Raw genomic sequence first — 27,322 nt, forward strand, 5'->3', positions numbered from 1 at the left:
TAAAACAGACATGGTAGGTTCCTGTTAAGACCCATTCACAATAAGATTTAACTGATACCTAGAATTAGCTAGCACTAAATTGAGCCGATCAGATTTTTTGTATAATTTTCTGATTGGTTAAAAAACTCCATGAAAATTCTAATTGGGTCGAATTAGCGCTAGCTAAATCTTGGTATTAATAAAATCTCATTATGAAAGAGTCTTTTCAACCAGGCACAATTTCAGCTTATTTTTCTTCATTTCGAAAAAGTCATTCCAAGGAACTTTTTGAGGGACTAAAGGGAGTTACTTTTCTGTTTCTAGAACTGTGTCTTATTGTCTAAACTGAATGTTGAATTGTGAGTCTTTCGGAGGGGGGGGGTATCTTCCTCTATTCCTAATATTTTGAAGTTTCCACGTCAAAACAATAATTCTGCCATCATTTAACAGCTGAGATTCGGTTTTATCCACCTACCAAACATAAACTTTCTTTGCATGAATTTCAGATTGTAAAATACGTTAAAAATATGCGAAATTCCGAAAATGTTCCTATTTTTTGGCAACTTCAGATTATTCTGGAAAAAAGTCTAAATAATATTATAATTCTGGGTTGTTGAATGGATAGATCTAGCTAACGATTCCAGATACAAGTATCTTCTCCTTTTGGTGCAAGTTCTTGCTATAAGAGTGTCAGAAAATGTTATGTTTCACAGAAAACATAAACTCAGACGTCCAAAATCAAAACTTGTTAAGTACATGTTATACAGAAATGATGGATGTGACATATCTTACTGAAACATGAGTCATGCGATGATTTTTAATCAACGCAATAAGAGGACCCAAAGCGGGATTGCATTACCCAAATATTAATTGCATTACCCAAATATTAATTGCATTAACCCAAATAAAAAAAAATAGAGATTACTCTCCTATGCTTTGTGTTAAAAAGTGTGCTTGAATTCGAAACCCCTATGCCTTCCCAAGGCCAGAACAAAATTTGCACTTTACTGAAAAAAATATAAATGTTTTTACTTTTATAACTTTAATAAATCAAATAATATTAACCTTTTCATTATTAAATATCAGTATACGTATATTAAACTGACAATGCACATTCATTTGTATTTTTTTCAGTAAAGTGCAAATTTTGTTCTGGCCTTGGGAAGAAATAGGGGTTTTGAGCCCAACTTATGTTAATTTCTGCTCGTTTTGAGTTTCACCTGGTTATTAATTGTAATTTCTGTTCGTTTTCGGTTTCATTTATTTATCGATGTTGATTTGTGGTAGTTTCAAGCTTGGTAGATTATTTGATTTTATTTTTGATCATTTTTTTTTTTTAATGGAGTTCTTTACTTTTCTTTGAAAAACTTTTTTGTGGAAAGTTATTTTTAATTAATTTCTGTTCGTTTCATATTGACATAGTCTTTTCAGGGAAAAAGAAAATAATACTTTAAACCTTTTCGCTTTTTTAAGACTTTATAGTTTGGTCTGCTATTTGCATGCTGGAGAAAACATTTTCAGCAATTCTTAAAAACATACACCCTTTTAAAATATGGAAACAAATAGTAGTATTTAATTTAGTTTCATACCTCCTCTCGATGATCTGAAATAGATAACTTGATACCATTCGCAAAAAAATTTGTTTATTTTTTTTGACTGCTTGCATGCACTTAAAGTTTTTTGATTTTGGTTAAATTTTAAGAGTAGAAGTAGCCCCGAAAGTTTGAACATAATACCTTCAGTCGTTCTTGGGATACTACCGAGATGCCTTATTGGGAATGAGCATTAACACAGTGCAATTTTTTTAATCTTAAGGCAACTTTTAGTTTTTAAACATAATAGGCAAATGGGAGGGGATTAGTTGCCCTCCAATCACTTTCGAATATTAAAAATGGCATCAGCCCTTTCTATTTTTAATCGAATAAGCCCTTTTCGAAGTTCCCACGACAACTCCCACGATACGAAGAGCCCTGTTCTAAACAAAAACAACAACAAATATAATACATTATACCCACATCGATCTTTAATATAAAAATGTCAAGTCTTCCAATCACTTTCCAATTGAATGAGCCCTTTTTGAAACGACAACGCTTTCTATAAACACCTTATATGTCCCCAGGGCATAAATTACAACCCTTACCCTAAGGGCTTTTAGGGTGGTTGTCATCCTCTAAGACCTAATTTCCAGATCTTTCAACTACGTTAAAAAAATGGCTATCACAAAATTTTGATTGGATGTGTTTGGGGAAATGGTGGGCGTGACAGGGGCGTTAGTCGCTCTCCAATTACTTTCAACTATTAAAAATGGCACTAGCCATTTCAATTTCCAATCGAATGAGCTCTTTTGAAGTTTCCACGACAACATTTTCAATAAAAACCTTATATGCCCCCAGGGCAGAACTTACGACCCTTGCCCAGAGGGCTGGGGGGGGGGTTGTCATTCTCAAAGACCTAATTTACAGAACTTTCTACTACGTTGAACAAAATGGCTATCTGAAAATTTTGATTGGATGTGTTTGGTGGAATGGTGGGCGTGAGAGAGGGGTTAGTTACCCTCCAATCATTTTCGAATATTAAAAAGGGCAATAGTCCTCTCAATTTCCAACTGAATGAGCCCTTTTGAAGTTTTACGACAACTCTGTCTATAATAACCTTATATGCCACCTGGGCAAAATTTACAACCCTTGCCCTTGGGGCTCTGGGGGTTTGTCATCCTTGAATAAATAGTGTCCAGAACATCGAACTGTGTTGATTTAAATCACCATCTCTATACTTTAATTTATTTCTTTTTGGGAAACGGTGGGCGTAAGAGTGGGATCAATTACTCTCCACTCACTTTCAACTATTAAAAAGGGCAATTTCAAATCAAATGAGCCCTTTTTGAAATTTCTACAAAAACTTTCTAAATAAACCATATATGGCCCCAGAGCATAACTTACAACCCTTGCACTGAGGGCTCTGAGGAGGTTATCATCCTAAAAGACCTAATTTCCAGAACTGTCAACTATGTTGAACAAAATGGATATCTCAAAATTTTGATTGGATGTGTTTGGGAAAATGGTGGGCGTGAGAGGGGCGTTAGTCGCTCTCCAAATACTTTGACCTACTAAAAAAGGCACTAGCCCTTTCAATTTCCTATTGAATGAGCCCTTTTGAAGTTTCTACGACAACACTTTCAATAAAAACCTTATATGCCCCCAGGGCATAACTTAGAACCCTTGCCTTGAGGGCTGTGGGCAGGAGGGGTTATCACCCTTAAAGACCTAATTTCCAAAACTTTCAACTACGTTGAATAAAATGGATATCTCAAAATTTTGATTGGATATGTTTGGGTAAAAGGTGGGCGTGAGAGGGGGGCTAGTCGCCTTCAAATAACTTTCAACTATTAAAAAGGGCACTAACCCTTTGAATTTCCAATCGAATGAGCCCTTTTTCAAGTTTCTACGACAAAGATTTCAATAAAACATTATATGCCCCCAGGGCATTAAGCAAGAAAAACGGGTTTTAATTTTTATAAAGCAGTGAATACAATAAAATAAACACTTAATTAAACAAAAATACTCCGAATATTTTTGCCCCACGTCCGGGAGCCTTTCTCAACGGAAAAAAGAAGAAAAGAAAGAAATGAAACAGAAAATGTTCTTTTTAAAAACCTTAACTTACATCAAAATAAAAACATACTAAACACATAAAGAAAAAAAAACAAAAGGAGGCGTGTTTGAATCAACATAGACATTCGATTTTGTTTATACGCCAGTGAATGGAAGTGTTTATTTAATATGTTAGTTTTGTTTCCTATTTATTTATATTTTTTTTTTTTTTTCTCTCTTTATGTGTTTAGTATGTTTTTATTTTGATGTAAGTTAAGGTTTTTAAAAAGAACATTTTTTGTTTAATTTTTTTCTTTTATTTTTTTTTTCCTTTTAGAAAGGCTTTCGGACGTGGGGCCGAAATATTCGGCCCCACGTTTCTACGTTTCTACGACAAAGCCTTCTATAAAAACCTTATATGCCTCCAGGGCATAACTTGCAACCCTTGCCCTGAGGGCTGTGGGGGAGTATCCTCCTCAAAAACATAATTTCTATGTGAAAAACAACTACGCTGAACAAAATGGCTATCTCAAAATTTTGATTGGATGTGTTTCGGGAAATGATGGGCGTGGAAGGGGTGTTAGTTGCCTTCTAATCACTTTCGACTATTACAAAGAGCACAAGCCACTACAATTTCCAATTGAATAAGTCACTTACGAAGTTTCTACGACAACTCCTTCGATACGAAGTGTCCCGGTTTAAGACCAAGAAAAAAAGAGAAAAATAATACATTGTGCCAACATCGTATTACATCGATTACGGGGACCAATGGCTTACTCCCTAAATTTTATTTGATAATTTGGATAAGAAGTGACGAAACATTCAATCAAATTTAGTAGTATTGTTGGGGGGGGGGTGGGGTAAGGACAGGTTGAAGTCCATTTTTGGAGAGTTCATGCCCCTAATACAAATGGTTTTTTGAATAAAGATTGGCTCAGAAACTCGGGCAAACAAACAGTTTTTTTTCCATTAAGGTTCCAATCACGGAACCTTAATGAAAAAAAACAATTTTTTCCATTAAGGTTCCAATTTAATCCAATCACAAAAAATTGACCTTTTTGGGCCTGTATACTAGTAGATAACGTTCTTTAAGTTTTTTCACAGATATGATCCTGTTGCACATGGAAAGTAAAATTGCAAATGAAACAGAGCCAAAAATGGCAAGTTAAGATTTTCATTTTTTTTCTTTAGAAAAATTGTATCCAAGTTTAGTTAACATCCAAATATTTCTCGCTTTTTACAGCTAGTAATGCTTTCAATATTTTACAAATTCAAAACATTCAATGATTTCAAAATTCTCTTAAATATTAAAAGTTTTTAAAAACCAAACGCTATTTAAAGATTACTAAAATTACTGAAAAATAAAATTTCATTCGTTTTTTTTAATTCAAAAATTTTGGCAAACACAGATTTGTTTTTATCTTCTTTTGCATTGGGATTCTCTTATCCTAAAAACTTCGGGATATAAATTTAATCCAGTCAAAATAGCATTCTTAAGTAAATAACCTTCATCGTTCAGAAGTTTTTTCATAGACATGATCCTGTTACACATGAAAAGTAAAATCGTAAATGAAACAGAGCCTAAACTGGCAAGCGAAAATTTTCATATTTCTCTTTGAAAAAAATTGCTTCCAAGGGACAGTTTGGTTGACATTAAAAAATTTCTCGTTTTTAATTAAATTAGAAAAAATTTCAAAATTTTCTTAAATAATAGAAGTTTGTGAAAACCAAACGCTATTTAGAGACTACTAAAATTCCTGAAAAATAAAATTTCATTTGTTTTCGTTCTTTTACTTCAAAAACTATGGCAAACAAAAAATTTGTTTTCATTTTTTTCGTTCATTAGTATTCCCTTATCCGAAAAATTTCGGAGCATAATTTGAATCACAACAAATTGACCTTTTTTACCCAATATTAGTAGATAATGTTCTCATGTAAATAAACTTCATCGTTCAGAATTTAATATGTTTTTTCACAAATATGATCCTGTTGTACATGGAAAGTAAAATTGTAAATGAAACAGAGCCTAAACTGGCAAGCTAAAATTTTCATATTTCTCTTTGAAAAAAATTGCTTCCAAGTGACACTTTAGTTGACATCAACAAGTTTCTCGTTTTTATACAGCTGGTAAGGCTTGCAATACTTTAAAAATTCAGGACATTCAATGATTTCAAAATTTTCTTAAATAATAGAAGTTTTTGAAAACCAAACGCTTCCTGAAAAATAAAATTTCATCGTTTTTTTTTATTTAAAATCCTTGGCAAACATAAATTAGCTTCATTTTTTTGTGCACTGGGATTCCCTTAGCCAAAAGACTTCGCGGTATAAGTTTATTCCAATCATAAAAATTGGCCTTTTTTTGGGCCCCATACTAATAGATAACATTCTTCAGTGAATTATCTTCATCTTTCTGAATTTAATAAGTTTTTTCACAGATTTTTCTTTGAAGAAAAATCGCTTTCAAGTGACAATTTAGTTGACATTCAAAAATTCCTCGCTTTTTACAGCTAGTAAGGCTTGCAATACTTTACAAATTCAGAACATTCGATGATTTAAAAATTTTCTTAAATAATAGAAGTTTTTGAAAACCAAAACGCTATTTAAAGATTACTAAAATTCCTGAAAAATAAACTTTCATTTGTTTGTTTTTTAATTAAAAAAAAACTTTGGCAAACAAAACTTTTTATAATTTCTCTGCCAAAAAAACAGCTTTCAAGTTACAGTTTAGTTGATATTTAAACCTACTTCGTCATTTTACAACATGCGACATTTTACAAATTCAGAAGATACAATGATTTCAAAATTTTCTTAAACTAATAGACTTTTTGAAAACAAAACGCTGTTTAAGGTTACTTTAAGAGAAGCTCATTATTAATAGGTTTTCAAATATTTAAGTTCAGAACTTCCATGACTTCAATATTTCGTTAGGAGAATAAAAGTTTTCAAAATAGAATATGGTTCAACCAAACGTTTTTTGACATTTATTTATTATAGCTTCTTGTTCATGTTATGAATAATATTAATAATATATTAATAATAATACTTATTAATAATATATTCAATATTATTAATATTACCTTCTTATTACTGAGGTTTCCAAAATTGTTTAAATCTAAGTGGTTCTTACAGTGGCCGAATATTAAAACAAAGAAGGAATTTTTTCAAAACAAAAGACCTATATTCTCATTCTTAAAACCAAATATAATAGAGCTGCATCAATATCTTAAAAAACAATTTGACCTAAAAGTCGAAAGATGCTAAAATAAAAATAGATAACATCCTGAAATAAACAAGATAGTTAAATTTGTTTTAAAAAGACTGTCGACCTATACACAATAAGGTATGTTGTCTTGATTAAAATACATTAAAAAAAATTTGTAACATATTTTTGGTAACCAATCACATTACTCCTTAAGCATGTGACAGAAACGAAAGCCAAATTATCCCCTTTTTCAGACCTGATTGGCTTTACCGTGTAAAATCTGAAGCCAATCAAAATTATCAAATGTTTTAGTTCTGATTAGTTCTTCTGCAATATTTTAACCAATTAAAGAACGAAGAACATCAAGCCAAGATTTTTAAGTAGCCTACTTACTCTATTCTATGTAGTTAAGCTGTATTAGGTAAAAAATAAGCTGTATTTTCTATAAAAATGTGTTAAATCAAAAGCTGAAATGAATGAAAAGTTAAATTTTACCTGATGGGTTCTTCTGTAAAATTTTGAGAAATTATATAACAAAAGAAATTATTCAAGATTATTTTATAGTTAGTTTTCTCTGTTGTTAAGCTGTATTGGGTAATATATGAGCTGTATAAGGTTTATTTTGAAAAAAAAAGAATAGGAAAAAAAATCCTGAAATGGACGTCAGGTAAAATTTCAAGCCATTAAAAAACTCAGAAAAATTTGAGTCAATATTTTTACAAGTAGCTTTTCTATTATCTGGTGTTAGGCTGTATTAGGTAGTTGAACTGCATTTCAAAACAGTTAACTTACTTGACTACTTCAATGCCAAGATCCTTGATGATCTGATTTGGAAATAGCTTCTTAACACTTGATTCCCTCTCAACTGAGTCTGACAGAATAAAAACACAGAAGCCAGAGGATATTTGAATATATTGGATAGAATCATAAATAGAAAAAAAAAATAATCAAAAACTCAAAGTAATTGGAAACTGTAAAAAAAAAAACTACTGTAATTGGGAGTCTAACCCATAAACCCTCCATTCCTTACTTGAAGTTTCAACCAGTTGACAGAAACTTTCTCCTGACTTTTTTTTATTTAGGCTTTATTTTTCAAAAGGGGCCAATCCAGAAGTGGTTTTAGGGGCACGTGCCCCCAACCTAAAAGGTCGAAATTTCGAACTAGTTAAAAGGCAACCCAAGGGAGAAAATTACCGAGGGAGGAACCAAAATTTCGCTGGGGCCGCCATCTAAACATTATTTCTGTATCAACCCCTGCCTCTCAAGACAAAAAAAAATCCAAAAAACAAAATGAAATAAATATTACGAACAAAGAAACTTTTAAAGCGAGGATATTTTTATACTTAACTAAATATTTCTGTACCATTAAAATAATCAGCGTTTCAAATATTATTTCTGATTATCGATTTGTTGATAACTGCAAAGATCTGAAAAAAAAACATTGATCAGGAAACTAAAATAGGGCAAAATTTAGAATAAAAATAGGATAAGTAACACAAAAATAATGCATACCACATCACATGTAAATATTTTTTTCATTTCTTCAGATTAATGTTCTTCGGATAAACTCAGGATTAGTGATTAATTTTCAGATTGTATGTAGCTTTATTAGAATTGTAATCGAGGAAGAGCCATATGTGAATAGAAATTTAGAAGCTTCTTCTCTTCTTTTTGATTCTCGCTGTCGCTTGTCTTCTATGCGCAGATTCTACTGTGCACCATTTTCGTTTGCGACTCGTTGTGATGCTTGTTGATGCAAATCTTTTAAGCGAAAATTTTGCTGATTTTTTCATCTGCGACTCATTATGATTAACGCTGCTGCTTCTCTTCTAGCCTCAAAATCGTTGCGGGTCATTTTCGTTTGCGATGCGACGTGATTCTCGCTGCCGCCTGTCTTCTAACCGCAAATTTTGTTGTGTATCATGTTCATTTGTTGTGATGCTAGTTGCGATGCTCTTAAAATAACACGTCCCTTCATTCGATTATAAGTTTGATTACTTTGCGAAGACCTATTTGAGTGACCATGCTCGTTGCCACATGTCTCCTAAAAGCAGATTTTGTTGTGCATCATTTTGGTTTGTGATTCACTGTGGAAAAATTTGAAAAGCGCTTCAGAGAAATCGATGTTCGTGTTTATCGATTCAGTGAATTTTCGTGCTTTTTGATTTATGGACTCGATTTACCCATTGAATAGGAATTGTCGGGGGAATTTCCTGCGGAAGAGGGGGAATTTCAGGGGAGAATTCTCTCCTAGAGGAGGGACTTTCCGGGACGAGAATGATGTGTGGAGGGAATTTCCGGGGGAAATTTTTCAAATGCTTCTAAATTTAAAAATGCAATCGTAATTAAAACGCAGGGGAAATTTTTCACGGGGGAGAATTTGAAAATGAATTTTCTGCAGGGGAATTTTCCTTCTAGCTAGGTGTCCAACCGGAATTGTTGCTACTGAACTGTCTTTAATTTTAGGGGAAATTAGAAATAAATTTGAAGCCAATTGTTAAAGACCACTTTTTCGAATTAAATGTAAATATTTCAGATAAAAATAAATAAGTTTCTAAAGTATATGATAAAATGAATGATTCTTCATTTTGAAGTAACTTATTTCCCGTTCCCAGAAAGTAATATATATTTATACATCAAATACTCAGCCTTTTACTCACAATTATTTAGATATGCAAGAATTGGCAGTAAGTAAACGGATTTTAAAAATAGATATAAATTTTAAGCTACAAACCGATCTCGAGAAGTTTTTCCACGAGTAAAAAAAACTTGGCAGTTCAAAAAAATAGTTTCAAATAAAATGAACTTTTAAGTAAATATGCCAAAAGTAATCAAGCAGGCTAATATTAAAGGAAATATTAATGAAATTTTCTTCTTTTCTTACTTTTTTTTATTATTGGGAATACTATGCCTTCAAGGATGATAAGACCCCCCCCCCCACAACCCCGGAAAAAGGCCTGCAAGTTATGAAACTCGCCCATTGTCTACATATTTTTTTTATTTTTGGGAAGTATACAGACATTTTTTTGGATGGTAGAGGGGCTAGTTTTCTATGGATGAGGATTTTCTAAGAGGAGAAATTATCGTTGGGAGGGAAGTTTCAGGCAGTTCAACTTTCAAGGGAAAATTTTACACAGCGGAATTTTCCCGAATTCATATACAAAAGTTGTTTTATTTGTCTTACTTTCTCATTGGCGACTTAATTTTACATGTGGAGACGTTTTGGGGAATTGTCTGGGGTAATTTTCATCAAGAGAAACTTTCCATTGGGGGGGGGGGGAGATTTTGGAGAAACATTTTTTCACATAGGGGGGTATTGGCAGGACTTGGAGAATCATCAGAAATACAACAAAAAAGAAGTCTTTTTTCAAATGGAAGTATGTTAAGGATAATCTATCAGGCGAAATCGTCCACAAGAAATTTTTTTTGGGGAATTTGCAACGAGGATTGAATTCTCCTGGGGTAATTCCCGAAGAGAGAGAAAAAATTTTACGAGGCAAGAACATTGTACGGAGAGAAAGTTGTGGAGGATTTTTTGTGATAGGAATTTTCCATGGAGGGAGAGGCATTTTTTGAAAAACGATCAGAAGTAAAATAAAAAAACACATTCTTTCACCTGAAAGCAAGGAGCAACGTTAAAACATAAAGCGAACAGAAATTATTCCGTATACGAAAAGGGATGCCCCCTCTTTGAAACCCCGCTTTTTCAACTAAAGTCTGACTTTTTATCCCAATTCTTTAAGAATTTTCTTTAAGAAAATTCAAGAGCCATTTAATTAGAATCAGAAGCTTTTTTAAGTTCTAAAAAAAAATAAGCACAAAGAGCGGGGTATCGAGGAGGCGGCAACCCCTTTCATATACGGAATAATTTCTGTTCGTTCTATGTTTTAACGTTGCTCCTTAATTTCAGAAGAAAAAACATGTTTTTTTCTATTTTAATTTTTCTGAGGAGCCCTGGTAGATGATGACCACTTGGGAATAATTCATTAGATTTGAGATGTTTTTACTTTTGAGTTTACGATGACTAATATTTCTAATGACGATGTTGCATGTCTGCCACCACCTAGTGATTTGTCACTATTTTTAGTGATTTTTCACATTGCCTAAACAAATAAATCACTAAATTTGTACAAAAGTCACTAGACCATTGAAGAAAATCACTAAATCAACCGGAAAATCACTAAATCTAGTGTTTTTTGTCACCGGGTGGCAACCCTGCTATGGACCCTTCTTTTTCGTTGATTGTGTTTGGCTGTACTGTTTGTCCTAGGTAATTAGTAGGGTTAATGCCTGGTTCAAGTGCTTGTCTTTCTGTATTACTAAAGTAGGACATTTTCATTTTTCTCTCACCGAATAATTACCTTTAACAAATTGGTACTTGTCAATTAGCCGGAACCCACGCAAGAAGTCAAGTACGGTTAATGCTAATGAAATAAAACAAACAAGATGAAAATATAATAGTTTAGAAACAAGTTTGGGCTATATATTTGCACATTAGGGGGGTGGCAGTAAAGCATAACATATATTAAATACGTAACCTAACCTAAACTAGGTACCTTTTTTCTCTCTAGAGCCCAGAAATCAAAAGTTTAAATATTGTAAACGCAATGACAATCCACGGTTTGCAATCCAGTTCTCTATTGAAAAAAAAACCGTTTGACTAGTTTCTTAAGCATCTTTCGTATACAACGTATCGCCTGGGTTCCGGCTAGGGGCCGGCGCCGTTTCTGTTTATTTTTTTTTTTATACCGTTTTCTGTTCTTTTTTTTTTTGAGAAAACGGAAAAAACAGAAAAAAGGTAGCCGTTTTTTTAGTACCGTTTCTGTTTCTGTTTCGTTTTTTTTTCTGGCCGTTTTTGTTTTTTTAAAACCGTTTTTCTTCATTTTCCGTGTTTTGATTACGAATAGCACCATAGCGCAGCCTAGAGACTTTTATTGGATTAGCGATACTTGTCATCTATCGAAAAGCGCTGTCTTTACGTCTTCCGAAGAAAAGATTTGCTATTGAAGAAAACATTCGCCATAGTAAAAATTAATCTAAAGCAGTCTACTTGGATTTACACCTTTGGTTAGTCTTGGTAAGTAGATGGTTACCTGGTTGGGTAAAGGTGCAGATTAGTTCCCCCAGTAGCGTAGGGTGCAGAGGCCCTGTAAATAGAACCAGGATATACACTAAAAAGTGATTTGTTTACATCCAGCTTCTACTGAACCCTATCTGTGCAAATTTACAGCCCAATTGACTGAATAATATACAGTAAGTAATAAGTTGTTTTTATCAGGGGTTGCTAAACTGCACCTTCACCCAGATTAGTTCCCCCTGTAGTGTAGGGCACAGAGGCCCTACCAATAGAACCAGGATATACAGGGTGAGTTCCAACCATTTAATTTTCATTACCCTAGTAAGCCCTGTAGCACTAGTAGAAGCGAAACTACAGAAAATGTTTGACATCCAATGGTCAAATATAGGAGCTACTAAACAAATCTTGCTGATTTTGCCTCTGCTAGTGCTGCAGGGCTTACTAGGCTTACGAGAAGTAAAACGTTGGAACCCAGCCACAGTAAGAGATTTGTTTTTATCCTGTTCTACTGGACAGTATATGTGCAACTTTACAGCCCAATTGACTGAATAATATACAGAAAGAAATAAGTTGTTTTATCAGGAGGAACTAATCTGTACCTTTACCCCTGGTTTCTCACATCAACATACTTGAATTAGTTGATTGAATTTTATAATCAAGAGACTGTTGAATAAAGGAGTAGGCTGAAGATGTTGATGATCTACCTTCCAGCATGAGGGTATAAAATTTCCCAATGACATGTGGATTTTACGCATGTTCACTTGCAGCACCCAGGAGGGAAATGTGAATAGCCTCGATATTCTTTACCCTGCAAATGCCATATACTTTAGTAAATTTTGAAGCAGCTTATTTCCAATGGTCTAATTAGTCAATCTATTATCTGTCATTATAAAATTTTGTAGCTACATCAGAGAGTCCTGGGCCTACCCTTTACCATTTCCTGCTATTATTAATATTATACTTTTATTTCCCTTAATATACCATATGAGGAGTATTCACAAATACAGAAAAAAGATACTCGCTTATGGAATAGAATTATGCTCTGTCCTACAGAGAAGTGTCTTTTTTACTTGAATTGTTCTTCTTTAATACTCTTATTTGCAATAACAGGAGTAACTAGACCTGCACTGCTCCATGCACTTAGTAATTATATGCTTTGCAGGTACCGATACACATGCTGTCATAAATGGCATCAAATATTTCATCAAGTTTTGACTCCGAACTTGGAGAGGGCTCTCCATCAAAGAAAGTCAAGTTCTGGGAGCAACATGGGACCAGGAATAAGGGAGCAGCTGTAATTACCTGCAATTACTGCAAAAAAGATGTGAATTCAACAAAGGGGTCTGCAACATCGTTTAAAAATCACCTTATGGCTAAACACAAAATTGCTGAACAACCTAAACCAAGTACTGTTCCAAAGAAGTCACATTCTACAGCCTTGTCTCAGCTCAGCATGCCGAGCACATCATGTGAAACTAACCCAACTCGATTTGAAGGCACTGGAAAGAAAAGGGATATAAGAAATTTTTTGAAGTCAACAAAGCAGCAGCAGCTGAAGCTGAACAAGTTGTGTAGAAAAACGGTTTGCATTGACAAGCTTCTTATTTCAATATTTGAAAAACCAGGAGTAAAGGCTCTAATCTCTAAACTTACAGAAGGTCTTACTGGCCCATCAGCTCGTCCTGTTGCAAGACATCTAGTTACAGCAAAGAAAAGGAAGGTCAAGCAGCTCAAAGCTGAACTCCAGAAAGCCCGGGAAGTGAATTTGACACAACACTCCTGGTCTTCATGACCGGGTTCTAACTTTTTTAGTATTACAACTGATTATGTGATGAAAAGCAATAAGGGATAGCTAACTTTGATGCATAGAATTCTTGCGTTTAAGAGACTAAAACTTTCTCACACCAGCTCCAAAATTGTTTACGTAATCCGTAGTAGCCTCCAAAAGTTCAGAATTCTACGGAAAGTCTACTTTATAATTACTGATTCGGGAGCTAATATAGTAAAGGCTCTCAGAGACGGTGAAATTATGCGAAGCTCATGCTTAGCACACAACATGCATAATGTGGTGACTAATGCCCTTAAGCTGTGGGAATGCAGAAACCAGGCAGATTTAGTGAGTGTTCCACACCTAAATGATTCAGGATCCAGTTCAGAATCTGATGACAACGTTGATACTGCTGAACAAGATGACTTTCCTGACGTGATTGTAGGAGATGATGTCATTGAAGAAACTGGGTATACCGAATGCAGTAATGATGATGATAGTAGCTCAGAATTAAATGATCCAGACCTTGACAGCGATAGTTAGAGCTCAATACCTAGACAAAGAGGCGTCTCTAGTGAAGTATTGACGCTGGGACCAGCACTGGTAAAAATACGAAAGCTGGTTAGAATCCTGAAAGTATCTTCCAAATCCCACGATCCTTTTGAAGCTATCTGCAAGACATATAATCTTAGTCCATCCATCCCAGAAGACATGAATGTTCGATGGAACAGCACACTTACCATGATAGAAATGTATTGTGCCTGTAAAGAGCCACTGCGCGACTTCTTCAACCAAAACCTACGTGACGCTAAGATTAGAGAGCTCGAACTTCACAGCAATGAGTGGTCCATCATGGAAGCTGTCATTGAGGTTCTTCGCCCGTTCAAACAGGCAACAGTGATAGATAGTGGATACAATTATGTTTCGGCAAGCAAAGTCGTGCTGATGATTAAGGGATTACTGTTGTTTTGTCAGACTCCAGATACTAGTATTATGGCTGAGTCAATCAATGGGCTGAAGGAACTTCTAGTTGTTCAGCTCAGGAGATAGTTTTCAGCCAGTCCTAAGTTTGATATGATGCTCTTCACAAGAGCTGGCTTTTTGGACCCTGCAATTTATGAAAAAATGACACGTGTAGACAGAGAGTCAGCTCGTCAGTCCATCTCCTCGCTTCTCCAGCAATTCATCTCCGAGCAGAGAAGCACAGAAGAACTCGATCCAATCCAATTGAACTCCAAATCTTTCCCTATTGACGTCGCTCCTACTAAGGCAGGGACTAACCGAAAAGGGTCACCAGAGACTCTTGATCAAGAACACAGCTTGTTTTCTAAGTTTCTCGACACGACTGGGTTACGGATGAACTCTACGAGGCAAAATGCCAACGGTATGAGCATTGACCGCGTGGCAGCAAATATTATCAGGGCATATGAGGAGAGAATTCCTGTGTTTTTGAGCGAGAAACGAAGATCAGGACAAAATAATTCTGATCCACTAGAATTTTGGTCTGATTACTTTTACACTTACCCGGAGTTAAGTGAAATTGCATGTATTAATCTATCAGTCCCAGCAACTTCAGTACCCAGTGAGAGTGCATTTAGTATTACTGGGTACTTTACGCGAAAGCAGTGCACACGAATGACTGCAAAGTCACTTGAACTCCGAATGTTTTTAAATGATAAATTTTATTTTATGTGGTCTTTTCATATATTTGGTCTTTTTGTATATTTATTCTATTTTATTAATCTATATCAATAAATATTCACTTTACTCTAGTAAATCTAAAGAAACCGAAAAAAACAACAGAAATATCTGTTAAAACAACCGTTTTTTAAGTAAAAACAGGTCGTTTGTGTTTTTCGGTAAAAAAACGGAAAAACAGAAACGGATTTCCGTTTTTTTCACCGTTTTCGTTTCTGTTCCGTTTTTTCATTGCCGTTTTTTACCGTTTCTGTTTTGGCCAAAAACAGAAACGGTGCCGACCGCTAGTTCCGGCTAATTGACAAGTACCAACACATTATACAACAATTAATATTTATCTAATATCAAATCTTCATCCAATATCTTTAATTATCTTATCTTAAATCTCCAGGATGTCCCATTTATGTTCGTTTTCTTTTGCCCCAGATAGATCACCATTCCACTTTGTAATTCTTGCACTACATTTTTAGCATTAAGAGTATGGTTTCTCATCAAAAAGAAAAACGAAGTGTTATCAAAGACATAACTCGAAATGATAGCCTCATAAATTGCAGGATATCTTTTAAATACTGACAACCGTTAACTTTCCAAGACTGAGAGAAAAAGTAAGGTCATAAAATAGAGCGTTATTTTTCTTTATGGTTAATTTAAGTCCTTCTTGAACTGATAGAACACAATAATGTATATAGACTTAATTTCTAGGAGAACTGGGAGGTTCAATGAGCTTGAAAAATTCGAAGGAGATTTCCCGATTGTGTAAGCATGGAGAGGACCACCATTTCTCTTACCCTTCCAAAATATTTGTTTTTTGGTATTGTTTCTACAATTACTAACGTTTAGTCTATTTCCGATTTTTTATAATCCCCCCAAAAAATAAATTCTTGTGTATAAGCCTACGTTATACCATCAGAGTAACCTGAGCACCCCTTAAATAAAAGCTCAACAGATCTATTCAGCCAAGAGATATAACTAAACGAAGCCCTAGCAAAACAATATCCGTCGGGGTGGCCGGCGATTACCCCCGACAAAATACCCCCCGTGGAAAATACCTGCCCGAACCCCCCCCCCCCCCAAAAAAATACCCCATGGAAAATACCCCCCCCCCCCGTCGAAAATAAGGCTTTCCAAATTTGAGAATTTTACATGAGTTTCTTTTTTAATTTCCGTAGGTGAAAGGAGTTTTGGTACTTGTATATTAATGGCCCACTCAAGTTTACGCTGTTTAAAACTCGAGTACAAACCGATTTCTTCGTTAGTTTTTTGCAGCTTAGCGCGAGACAAAACTAAGACAAGTGACAGAATATATGGGAAATATATAATTTTGGTTATATATTTGCACATAGGGGGGGGGGTAAAGTATTTGGACAGTTTGAAGTCAGAAAGCAATTCTTTCTAGATATATAGCCACTAAAAAATTACAGAAGAATAGCGAGATATCTGGAAATTTTGTTAGCTTAAAAAAAAAAAAAAAATCCCAGTATAAAGTAAATGTAATGTTTCACTTGAGTGTTTTTTTTTTTTTTTTTTTTTTTTTTTTTTTTTTTTTTTTTTTTTTTTTTTAATGACCGTTTTTCCAAGTATTATTAAGTACTATTATTAAGTTAATGTAATGTTTCATTTAAGTGTTTTATGATGATTAATTTTAAAAAAAACATGGTTTTTCCCAGGGAAGTAAAGAGCGAAGCTGAAACTTAAAACGAACAAAAATGATTACTTCACAGGCAAACTAAGATATATCAATGAAACTAGTACAAATCAACCAACTAATTATGTTTCCCTATGTGTCTAGAATTGTTGAAAACTAACGCAAAAGGGAGACAGATCAGTGCTACCAATTCAAAAAAGTGATTTTCCTTGTTGTTCAAGGAGGGGGACTTTAATTTCCCTTTTTAAGGTTTTTGACCATGCTGATTCCAATGGCGCACTTTTCATTTTGATCTGACGCCAATTTCGAGGGGTTTCACCCTTTTTTTAAATCACCATAAATTTCTTGTCGCAATACACTTTTACTTTTAAGACGAACCAAAATAATAATTACCATTCCTCAATTAGTGTTGGATGGCAATTCGTTTCCACCAGGCAGTTTCCTACTAAACATATGTTTTGACTTTTGGTTCTGACCGTCTTAAAGAGTTCATAGTGAATTCTCCAAACGGACTAACGAGACTTACTAAGGGGGCTGTTTGGGGGAGTACACGCTGACGGTTCCTTGTAAATCTCCAATTAAGGGTTTTGTACCAAAATTACTCCAATGGTACCGTTTTATACTTCGAAGCTTTTCAACTTAAGAAGTGGCACAAAAGGTGCCGTTTTTAGTGCTATTTTGCACTTACGGATGACAAAACTGATTAAAATCACGATATAGGCAATAGCTTTAAAAACAGCCATTAAACATCTCTCTAAGAAGTTCTGGCAGCCCACTAGCCCTTAGCTTTTCCACTTAAGACATGGCATCAATAGTGCCATTTTTAATGCCATTTGGCAGTTGCAGGTGGTGGAATTCATAAATAAAACGTATATAAGAGAAATAGCTTTTATGTGAACTATTAAACACCTGTCTACGATATTTTTGTAGCCCGCTAGCCCCGCCCCATGAGAAATGGCACAGAATGTGCCATTTTTGTGAAATAATGGCACTTGCAGATGATGATGGTAGATGTGTGAAACAGCTTCTGAATGAGCCATTAAGCTGTCTCTATGGTATTCTGGTAAACCGCTAGCCCTGAAAAAAAAGAAGAAACAGGGAGACACATCAGTACTACCCATACAAAAAAGTTATTTTCACAAACCGAAATAATAGTTACCATTCCTGAATCAGTGTCAGATGGCAATTTGTTTTCACTAGGCAGTTTTTTTTTCTAAACGCGTTTTTTAAATTTTGGTTACTATGGGCTGTGGTTCGCTCTTTAATAGGTTGTAGCTACCGCTGCAACCAATGATCACTCATGTGAATATTGGTTGTTCAAACTAGTAAAAAGGTCTAATAGCTATGCCTCCAGGGATGCCACACCCCCAAAGCCCCAGGATAAGGATTGTCAATTATGCAATTTATATATTTTGTACATGCAGGATATATCATTAGGAAAAGGGGAAAGTTTTGATTCTGGGTGTATCCAAAAAGGCCAAGGGCACTAAAGTGAAAGTTGGATAATGTTGATGGGTATCTTAAACTAAATAAAACGGCACTATGTAAATCCAGTTTATAAAAAAAAACGTATCTACAACATCTTAAGAACGGAAGAGTTAAATTGAAAGTTACATGTTGAGGGAGATGTTTTAAAGTGGTTGGAGGGCTGCCAGTCCACCTGCCATGCATCCTTAGCCGCCTTCTCTCCTAAAACACAGAATTGATCAAAAATCTGAAATAAACACCTTTTTTATTGAGATCCAACAAATGCTTCTTGCTACGGATGCGGATGATACAGATGATTCAGATTACAGCATTTCCTTCACATAGGTTTAACAGAGTATGGCTCCCAAGACCATAACTGCAGCTAAAGGCCATATCCTGTTTGATGAACTGATCAGACATTTCGAGCAGATGAAAAAAAAAGAAAAAAGGGAGACAGATCAGTGCTACCCATACAAAAAAGTGATTTTCTTCTTTTCAAGGTTGTGGACTGTAATTTCCCTGAATAAGGTTTCCGACTATGCTGATTCCAATGCTACAATTTTCATTTTGATCTGACACCATTTTCGAGGAGTTTCAGGCTTTTTTCGAAATGACCATAAATTTCTTTTCGTAATAAACTTTTATTTTAATACAAACCGAAATAATAGTTATCATTCCTGAATCAGTGTCAATTTTTTTCACTAAGCAGTTTTTTTTTCTAAACACGTTTTTTTAACTTTTGGTTACTATGGGCCGTGGTTCGCTCTTTACTAGGTTGCAGCTGCCGCCGCAACCAATGATCACTCATCAAAGTTTATGTTATTTTTGCCTTTCATTAACGTTATTTTACTGTGTTCATGGCCGTATATTTGGCTTTAAAATACGCTTATCTATATATCCATCTAATATGCAGAATAATTGTACCAAACACATTTTGCATGCAGACCCGCTATACCCCCCCCCCTAATGTGCAAATTTATAGTCCAAAATTTATTTCTAATGTAACGAAGAAACTAACGATAATACCGGTGTGTTCTCGAACTTTACACAGCGTAAACTTGAGTGAGTGGCGCATAATACGTAAGTACCCAAACTTCCTTCTCCCTACGGAAATTAGAAAAATAAAACTCAAATAAAATTCCCAAATTTGGAAAGCCTTATTCTTTACGGGGGGGGGGGTATTTTCCGGGGGAGGGGGGGGGGAATCACCGGGGGGGGGGGGTGAACACCTAGAACCATTAGTCGGTGTCTTGTAACCATGAGATATGTCTACAAAGCGAGTGGTCACCGACTTTCAAAAATCACGTTCAACAGGTGGCACGTTCCGAGCGTGGCGAAAGTAGGCCAAGCGTGGCAGTAAAGAACAATAAGGCTTCAATGTTTTATTATTTGTGTAATATTATTTTTCCCAGAGGTACTTCATATGGAAGGGGTGGTCGTATAAACTTCGGACAGGACTCAGTCAATTGGAAATCGGAAATTCCTGCGCCCTTTTTAAGAGTCAAAAGTGATCGGAGGGCAAATAGTCCCCCCCCCGGCCTCTTTTCCCCAGATACATCCGATAAAGATTTCGAGGTTAGCCATTTTGTTCAAAATAGTCCCAAAGTCAAATAGCTATGTTCCGGTACCGAAAAAACAAACGGGGACAAGGGTTGTAAGTTATGCAAGTTGCCTATTGTTAACACGTAAGGCTTTTATGGAAGAGGTGGTCATATTAACTTTGGAGGAGGCTCATTGGATTGGAAATCAAAAGTTCTAGTTCGGTTTTTAAGAGTCAAAAGTGAACAGAGAGCAACCCCCCCCCCCCCCCCGCTCAAACTCTTTTTCCCCAAAGGGATCCGATAAAAATTTGAAATATCCATTTTTTTGAAAATACTCCATAGGCAATACAACTCTGGTTGACAACCCCTCCAGCCCTCCCCCCGGGAAAGAGCTGTAAGTTATGCTAGTTGCCCGTTGTTAACATACAAGGTTTTTATGGAAGCGGTGGTCGTATAAACTTTGGAGGGGGATCATTCGATTGGAAATCGAAAGTTATAGCGCCATTTTTTAGAATCATAAATTATCGGAGAGCAACCAGCCCCCCCCCCCCCCCAAGTCCTGTTTCCTAAATACATCCGATAAAAATTTTTGAGATAGCCATTTAGTTAAAAAATAGTCTAAAAACCAAAAAAACTATGCTTCCAAGGTTAATAATAGCCTTATGCAAGTTGCCTATTGTTAACACGAGTAGAAGTGGGGGTGCCAGTCCCGTACCCACACCATATATGGGCATAGAGTCATTAGGGAGAACACGTGGTTAATGGGGTCAATGACCTAAATGTCAACAACAACAACATCGACCTTGACATTCGCTGAGAGCGTGCACTTACAACAACAACAACATCGACCTTGGAACACCTGTGCTGTCGACCTCAATTCACCTATCGTGAATCAATAATTCCCCTTAGAAACAACAAATTAATTCCCCTTTCTTGACAGATCACTCAACCAATGACATCATCTGTCAGACTTTAAAAATTTTTGCCTAGAAACGATTCTCCAGGAATAGATCCAAGTCATTAATGTCTTTGCCTCGGAAACAACTCTTTTGGTCGAACTCCAAAGGATATTAATAGCCAAAGGCCATGGAAACAATTCTCCAAGAAACATCTCAGCGATGAATTGTTTTAGCGCAGGAATCAGGTTTCTTATTAATTTGAAATGCATTAGCGCAGAGATGCCAAAAACAATAGGAACACGCTGAATTACGTTTAGGGATTATTTGGGCGAAACTGTTTTAGACAGGTTATGGAACTATTTCGGCGAAACAGTTAGAGACATTTTAAAAGATGATTTTTGAAGAGATTTTAGAAGAGAATTTAATGGTGAAACTCTGTGGTCGTTATAATACACAAGTTTCATTTGAACAGTGTTGTGAGGTCCTCTAACCCAACCCCAAAGGGTTCCAATCCTCCTACCCCAACCCCGAAGGAAGCCCCCGGTCCTCAAAGGCCCACCCAGACCCCCAAAGGCCATCCCCGGGCCCCCCAAAGGCCCATCGAGCTCCCAAAGGACCAACGGGGACCCAAAGGCCCTTCACCAGTCCCCAAATCTCCCCCAGGCCTCCAATTGCCCCCCCGGACCTCCAAAGGCCCTCCCGGTGCCCCAAAGGCCCACCCCCGGCCCCCCAAGGTCCCCCGGACCAGAGAAGCGCCGCCAGGATGCGCCGTGGGCCAGGAAAGCGCCGCAGGATGTGCCGCAAGGATGCGCCGTGGGTCAGGAAAGCGCCGCGGGGAATGTGCCGCAGGGGAGGCACCGCAGGAAAGCGCCGCAGGATGCGCCGCAAAAAAAGTAAACTAAAAAGTAAAAATTTTGAAATGTTATCCCCCAAACTCCCTCCTCAGACCCCCAAAGGCCCTCCCCTGGTCCTCAAAGGTCCCCGGGCTCCCAAAGGGCCAACCGGCCCCCAAGGGTCCCCCGGGCCCCCAAAGGTCCCACCCCGGTCCCCAAAGGTCCACTGGGCTCCCAAAGGCACCCCCCCGGTCCTCAAGGGCCCCCAAGCTCCCAAACGCCCCCCCTGGGCCCCGAAGGTCCTCCCCCGGTCACCATACATGCACACAAAAACTTACACACACACAAAAACTTACACCCACTCGCCAAAACTTACACACACGAAAACTTACACACACACACGAAAACTTACACACACACACCAAAACTCACACACACACAAAAACTTAAACACACACACACACAAAAACTTACACATGCACACGAAAACTTACATGCAGACAAAAACTTAAATGCACACAAAAAATTACTCAAACACACACACAAAACTTACACACACACACACACACACTAAAACTCACACACACACAACAAAACATACACACACACAAAAACTTACACACACAAAAACACAAAAAAAATTACACACACACAAATACTAACACACACACACATACACACACACAAAAACTTACACATGAACACAAAAAAAACTCACACACACACACACACACACAAAAACTTACACACACACACACAAAACTTACACACGCACACACAAAAACTAACACACACACACGAAAACAAACACACACAAAAACTAACACACACACACACACACACACACATAACTTATACACACACACACACAAAAAAACTTACACACAAAAAAACTTACACACACAAAAACTTACACACACACACACACACACACACAAACTTACACACACACACACAAAACTTACATCCACACACAAAAGTTAGAAAAAATACAAAATATTCCTTTATTACCTCTGCAAAACGGCTAAAAATTAAGAATTCATACACATTTTCAACTAGCTAAGGGTAAGTGTTTTAAATATGAGCCATTCTGTTGCGAAAACACACAAAAGTTAGAAAAAATACAAAATATTCCTTTATTACCTCTGCAAAACGGCTAAAAATCAAGAATTCATACACATTTTCAACTAGCTAAGGGTAAGTGTTTTAAACATGAGCCATTCTATTGCGAAAACACACAAAAGTTAGAAAAAATGCAATATGTTCCTTTATTACCTCTGCAATACGGCTAAAAATGAAGAATTCATACACATTTTCAACTAGCTAAGGGTAAATGTTTTAAATATGAGCCATTCTGTTGCGAAAACACACAAAAGTTAGAAAAAATGCAACATATTATTTTTTTGTCTCTGCATTACGGCTAAAAATGAAGAATTCATACACATCTTCAACTAGCTAAAGGGTAAATGTTTCGAATAAGAAACATACTATTACGTAAACACACAACCGTTTGAAAAAATGCACCATGTTCCCTAATAGAAAATGAAATAAGTAAACAATTTAAATAAACAAAAAGTTTTTAATCAATATAATTGTTAAAATTTTTTTTATATTTAACATATATTTCGTAAACACACAAAAGATTGAAGAAATGCAAAATTTTCCTGTATAAACACAGCAAAACGGCTAAAAATTAAGAAATCATACACATTTTCAACTAGCTAAGGGTGAGTGTTTTAAATATGAGCCATTCTGTTGCGAAAACACACAAAAGTTAGAAAAAATACAAAATATTCCTTTATTACCTCTGCAAAACGGCTAAAAATGAAGAATTCATACACATTTTCAACTAGCTAAGGGTGAGTGTTTTAAATATGAGCCATTCTGTTGCAAAAACACACAAAAGTTAGAAAAAATACAAAATATTCCTTTATTACCTCTGCAAAACGGCTAAAAATGAAGAATTCATACACATTTTCAACTAGCTAAGGGCAAGTGTTTTAAATATGAGCCATTCTGTTGCGAAAACACACAAAAGTTAGAAAAAATACAAAAAGAACATAAATAACCTCAGCAATAATGGTAAAAATGAATACTTAATAAACAATATCAACTAGCTAAGGGTAAGTGTTTTAAATATTAGCCATTCTGTTGCGAAAACACAAAAAAGTTAGAAAAAATACAAAATATTCCTTTATTACCTCTTCAATACGTGTAAAAATGAAGAATTCATACACATTTTCAACTAGCTAAGGGTAAGTTTTTTAAATTTTATACATTCTCTAGGTAAAACACACAAAAGATAGAAAAAATGCAAAATAATCCTTTATTACCTCTGCAATACGTGTAAAAATGAAGAATTCATACACATTTTCAACTAGCTAAGGGTAAGTGTTTTAAATATGAGCCATTCTGTTGCGAAAACACACAAAAGTTATAAAAAATACAAAATATTACATTATTACCTCTGCAAAAGTTCTAAAAATTAAGAATTCATACACATTTTCTACTAGATAAGGGTAAGTGTTTTAAATATGAGCCATTCTGTTGCGAAAACACACAAAAGTTGGAAAAAATACAAAATCTTCCTTTATGACATCTGCAAAACGGCTAATAATTAATAATTCTTACACATTTTCAACTAGCTAAGGGTAAGTGTTTTAAATATGAGCCATTCTGTTGATAAAACACAAAACAGATATAAAAAATACAAAATAGTCCATGATTACCTCTTAAAATCTTCATAAAATGAAGAATTCATACACATTTTCAACTAGCTAAGGGTTAGTGTTTTAAATATGAGACATTCTATTTCGAAAACACACAAAAGTTGGAAAAAATACTAAATAATCCTTCATTACCTCTGCAAAACGGCTAAAAATGAAGAATTCATACACATTTTCAACTAGCTAAGGGTAAGTGTTTTAAATATGAGCCATTCTGTTGCGAAAACACACAAAAGTTAGAAAAAATACAAAATATTCCTTTATTACCTCTGCAAAACGGCTAAAAATGAAGAATTCATACACATTTTCAACTAGCTAAGGGTAAGTGTTTTAAATATGCGCCATTCTATTGCGAAAACACACAAAAGTTAGAAAAAATACAAAATATTCCTTTATTACCTCTGCAATACGGCTAAAAATGAAGAATTCATACACCTTTTCAACTAGCTAAGGGTAAGTGTTTTAAATATGATCCATTCTGTTGCGAAAACACACAAAAGTTAGAAAAAATACAAAATAATCCTTTATTACCTCTGCAAAACGGCTAAAAATGAAGAATTCATACACATTTTCAGTAGAGGAGGGGGTGTTACTCCGACGCCCACAATACCCCTTCGAATCCCGATCCGGACACTTTTTTTAAAAATTCCGACGCCCACACCAAATAAGGGCATAGAGTCATTAGTGAGAATGATTGCGTAATCGGTCAATGACCTCTTTCTCCAGGTGTGTTTTTGGCACGCTCTCAACGAATGTCAAGGTCAATGTTTTTATTGTTTCCGAGGCAAAATGCCAAGGTCAATGTTGTTGTTGTTTTGAACAGAGTCATTAGAGAGAACACGTGGTTAATGGGGTCAATGTTGTTGTCGTTCGAAGCAAAGTTAATGACACTTCCTTCCTGTTCGAGGCAGATGTGTTGATCCAGAAATAGTATTTGTTATTGTTATTCGGGCCAGATGTTATGAGGTTCCCGGAAACAGTTAATGACACTTCCTTCCTGTTCGAGGCAGATGTTATGATCCAGAAATAGTATTTGTTATTGTTATTCGAGCCAGATGTTACGAGTTCCCGGAAACAGTTAGATCATGTGTTTCCTTCTCAGCCAATCAGCGAGTCGGTTACATCCCCCTTCTCAGCCAATCAGCGAGTCGGTTACATCCCCCGTCTCAGCCAATCAGAGACCTGCTTACACAACAATTCGCCCTTGAGATTTCGTATATAACGGACATGCAATGTGACTAAATTATCAGAAAGTATTTTGACACTGTGTAAACAACAATGGATAAATTTGATGAGCTTGAGGCCTTGGCAGCCGCAATTAGCAATGTAAGTGCATTTTTTATTTTCAAACAAATTTTCCTTGGACTTCCTTCTATATTTCCAGCTAAATCCCCCCTCCCTCCACCATTGTTTTACAATCCCAAATTCTCGAAAAACGAAATAGCATTTCGATAAATTCCTTCCCTCTATATTTCCAGCTAAATCCCCCCCCCCCAAAAAAAACCATGCAATCTTTATAGTCAATGTAGATATATTCATATACCCTCAAATCCCCCCCCCCCCAAACCATGCTGAATGCAAAACGTAAATATTTCCTCTACCCCCCCCCCCCCGCCATTGTTTTACAATCCCAAATTCTCGCAAAAGAAATAGCATTTCAATAAATTCCTTCCCTCTATATTTCCAGCTAAATCCCTCCACCATTGTTTTACAATCATATTCTAGCAAAAAGAAATAGCATTTCAATAAATTCCTTCTTTCTATATTTCCACCTAAATCCCCCCCCCCCCACCATTGTTTTACAATCCCAAATTCTTGCAAAAGAAATAGCATTTCAATAAATTCCTTCCCTCTATATTTCCACCTAAATCCCTCCACCATTGTTTTACAATCATATTCTAGCAAAAAGAAATAGCATTTCAATAAATTCCTTCCCTCTATATTTCCAGCTAAATCCCCCCCCCCCACCATTGTTTTATAATCCCATATTCTCGCAAAAGAAATAGCATTTCAATAAATTCCTTCCCTATATATTTCCAGCTAAATCCCTCCACCATTGTTTTACAATCATATTCTAGCAAAAAGAAATAGCATTTCAATAAATTCCTTCCTTCTATATTTCCACCTAAATCCCCCCCCCACCATTGTTTTACAATCCCAAATTCTCTCAAAAGAAATATAAATTCCTTCATTCTATATTTCCAGCTAAAAGCGATCACTTACCTTTGTCAATTTTTAATGAAAATGCCGTTCTGTTTTGACATAGCGCGAGGCCTAAAATTAGCAGTCACCCTTTTTCTGGTTTACAAACGCGGCAGGCAAAGGGACTATTCTTCTGTCAAATTAAAACACTTTGAGGCAATTGTAATAATTTGGCGCAGACGCAATGCGCTATTTGGAGAAGAGAAACAGATTATTTTCAAATTAAGTTTAACAATATATTTAGGATATTATGTGAAAGGGGGCAATACATCGCTTCTAACAGCTTCATTGTATGTAAAAGTAAGGGGGATTCTGTATGTAGACATATACGCCCATTGACAAGAAAACTAATGTGTAAATTTATAATTTTTTCAAGCCTTCAATAAAGTTTCTTTTATATTCCCGGGTGTGAATACAGGATTTTTGTTGGGGGTTAGCACTTTTAATGGAAATAGAAAAGATAATTGCTTCGCTTTCGATTGAATAAAACGCATGATTAACTTTATGAGAGGGTAGACTTAATTTTCCTAAATTTAGGGGGAGTGAATATGGGTTTTGTGCTTCCTTAGTGATAAACTAAACAAAATAATGTTTAATAACTTTCTTTCTTTAAAAAGGGAGAAATTATTTTGATTTGATTTTTTCTTCTTTTCTTTTTAAGGCAAATTATGAAGAATTTGCGGACACTGCTTTGA

The 27,322-nt window shown here is 35.7% G+C and overlaps 1 protein-coding gene across 1 annotated transcript in view; it reads right to left on the reverse strand.

The window, feature by feature from the left end:
- Rad17 (Rad17 checkpoint clamp loader component) overlaps positions 1-27,322 on the reverse strand; it is a 163,605-nt gene that overhangs the window by 71,787 nt on the left and 64,496 nt on the right. Inside the window, exon 5 of the mRNA XM_089106907.1 lies at positions 7,564-7,689. Coding sequence (XP_088963033.1) covers positions 7,564-7,689 — 126 coding nt within the window. The remainder of the gene's footprint in view (positions 1-7,563; positions 7,690-27,322) is intronic.

Source organism: Artemia sp. Qi Xiang Cuo, chromosome 21 (assembly GCF_049724085.1).
Source record: "Artemia sp. Qi Xiang Cuo chromosome 21, ASM4972408v1, whole genome shotgun sequence".
Classification (NCBI taxonomy): domain Eukaryota; kingdom Metazoa; phylum Arthropoda; class Branchiopoda; order Anostraca; family Artemiidae; genus Artemia; species Artemia sp. Qi Xiang Cuo.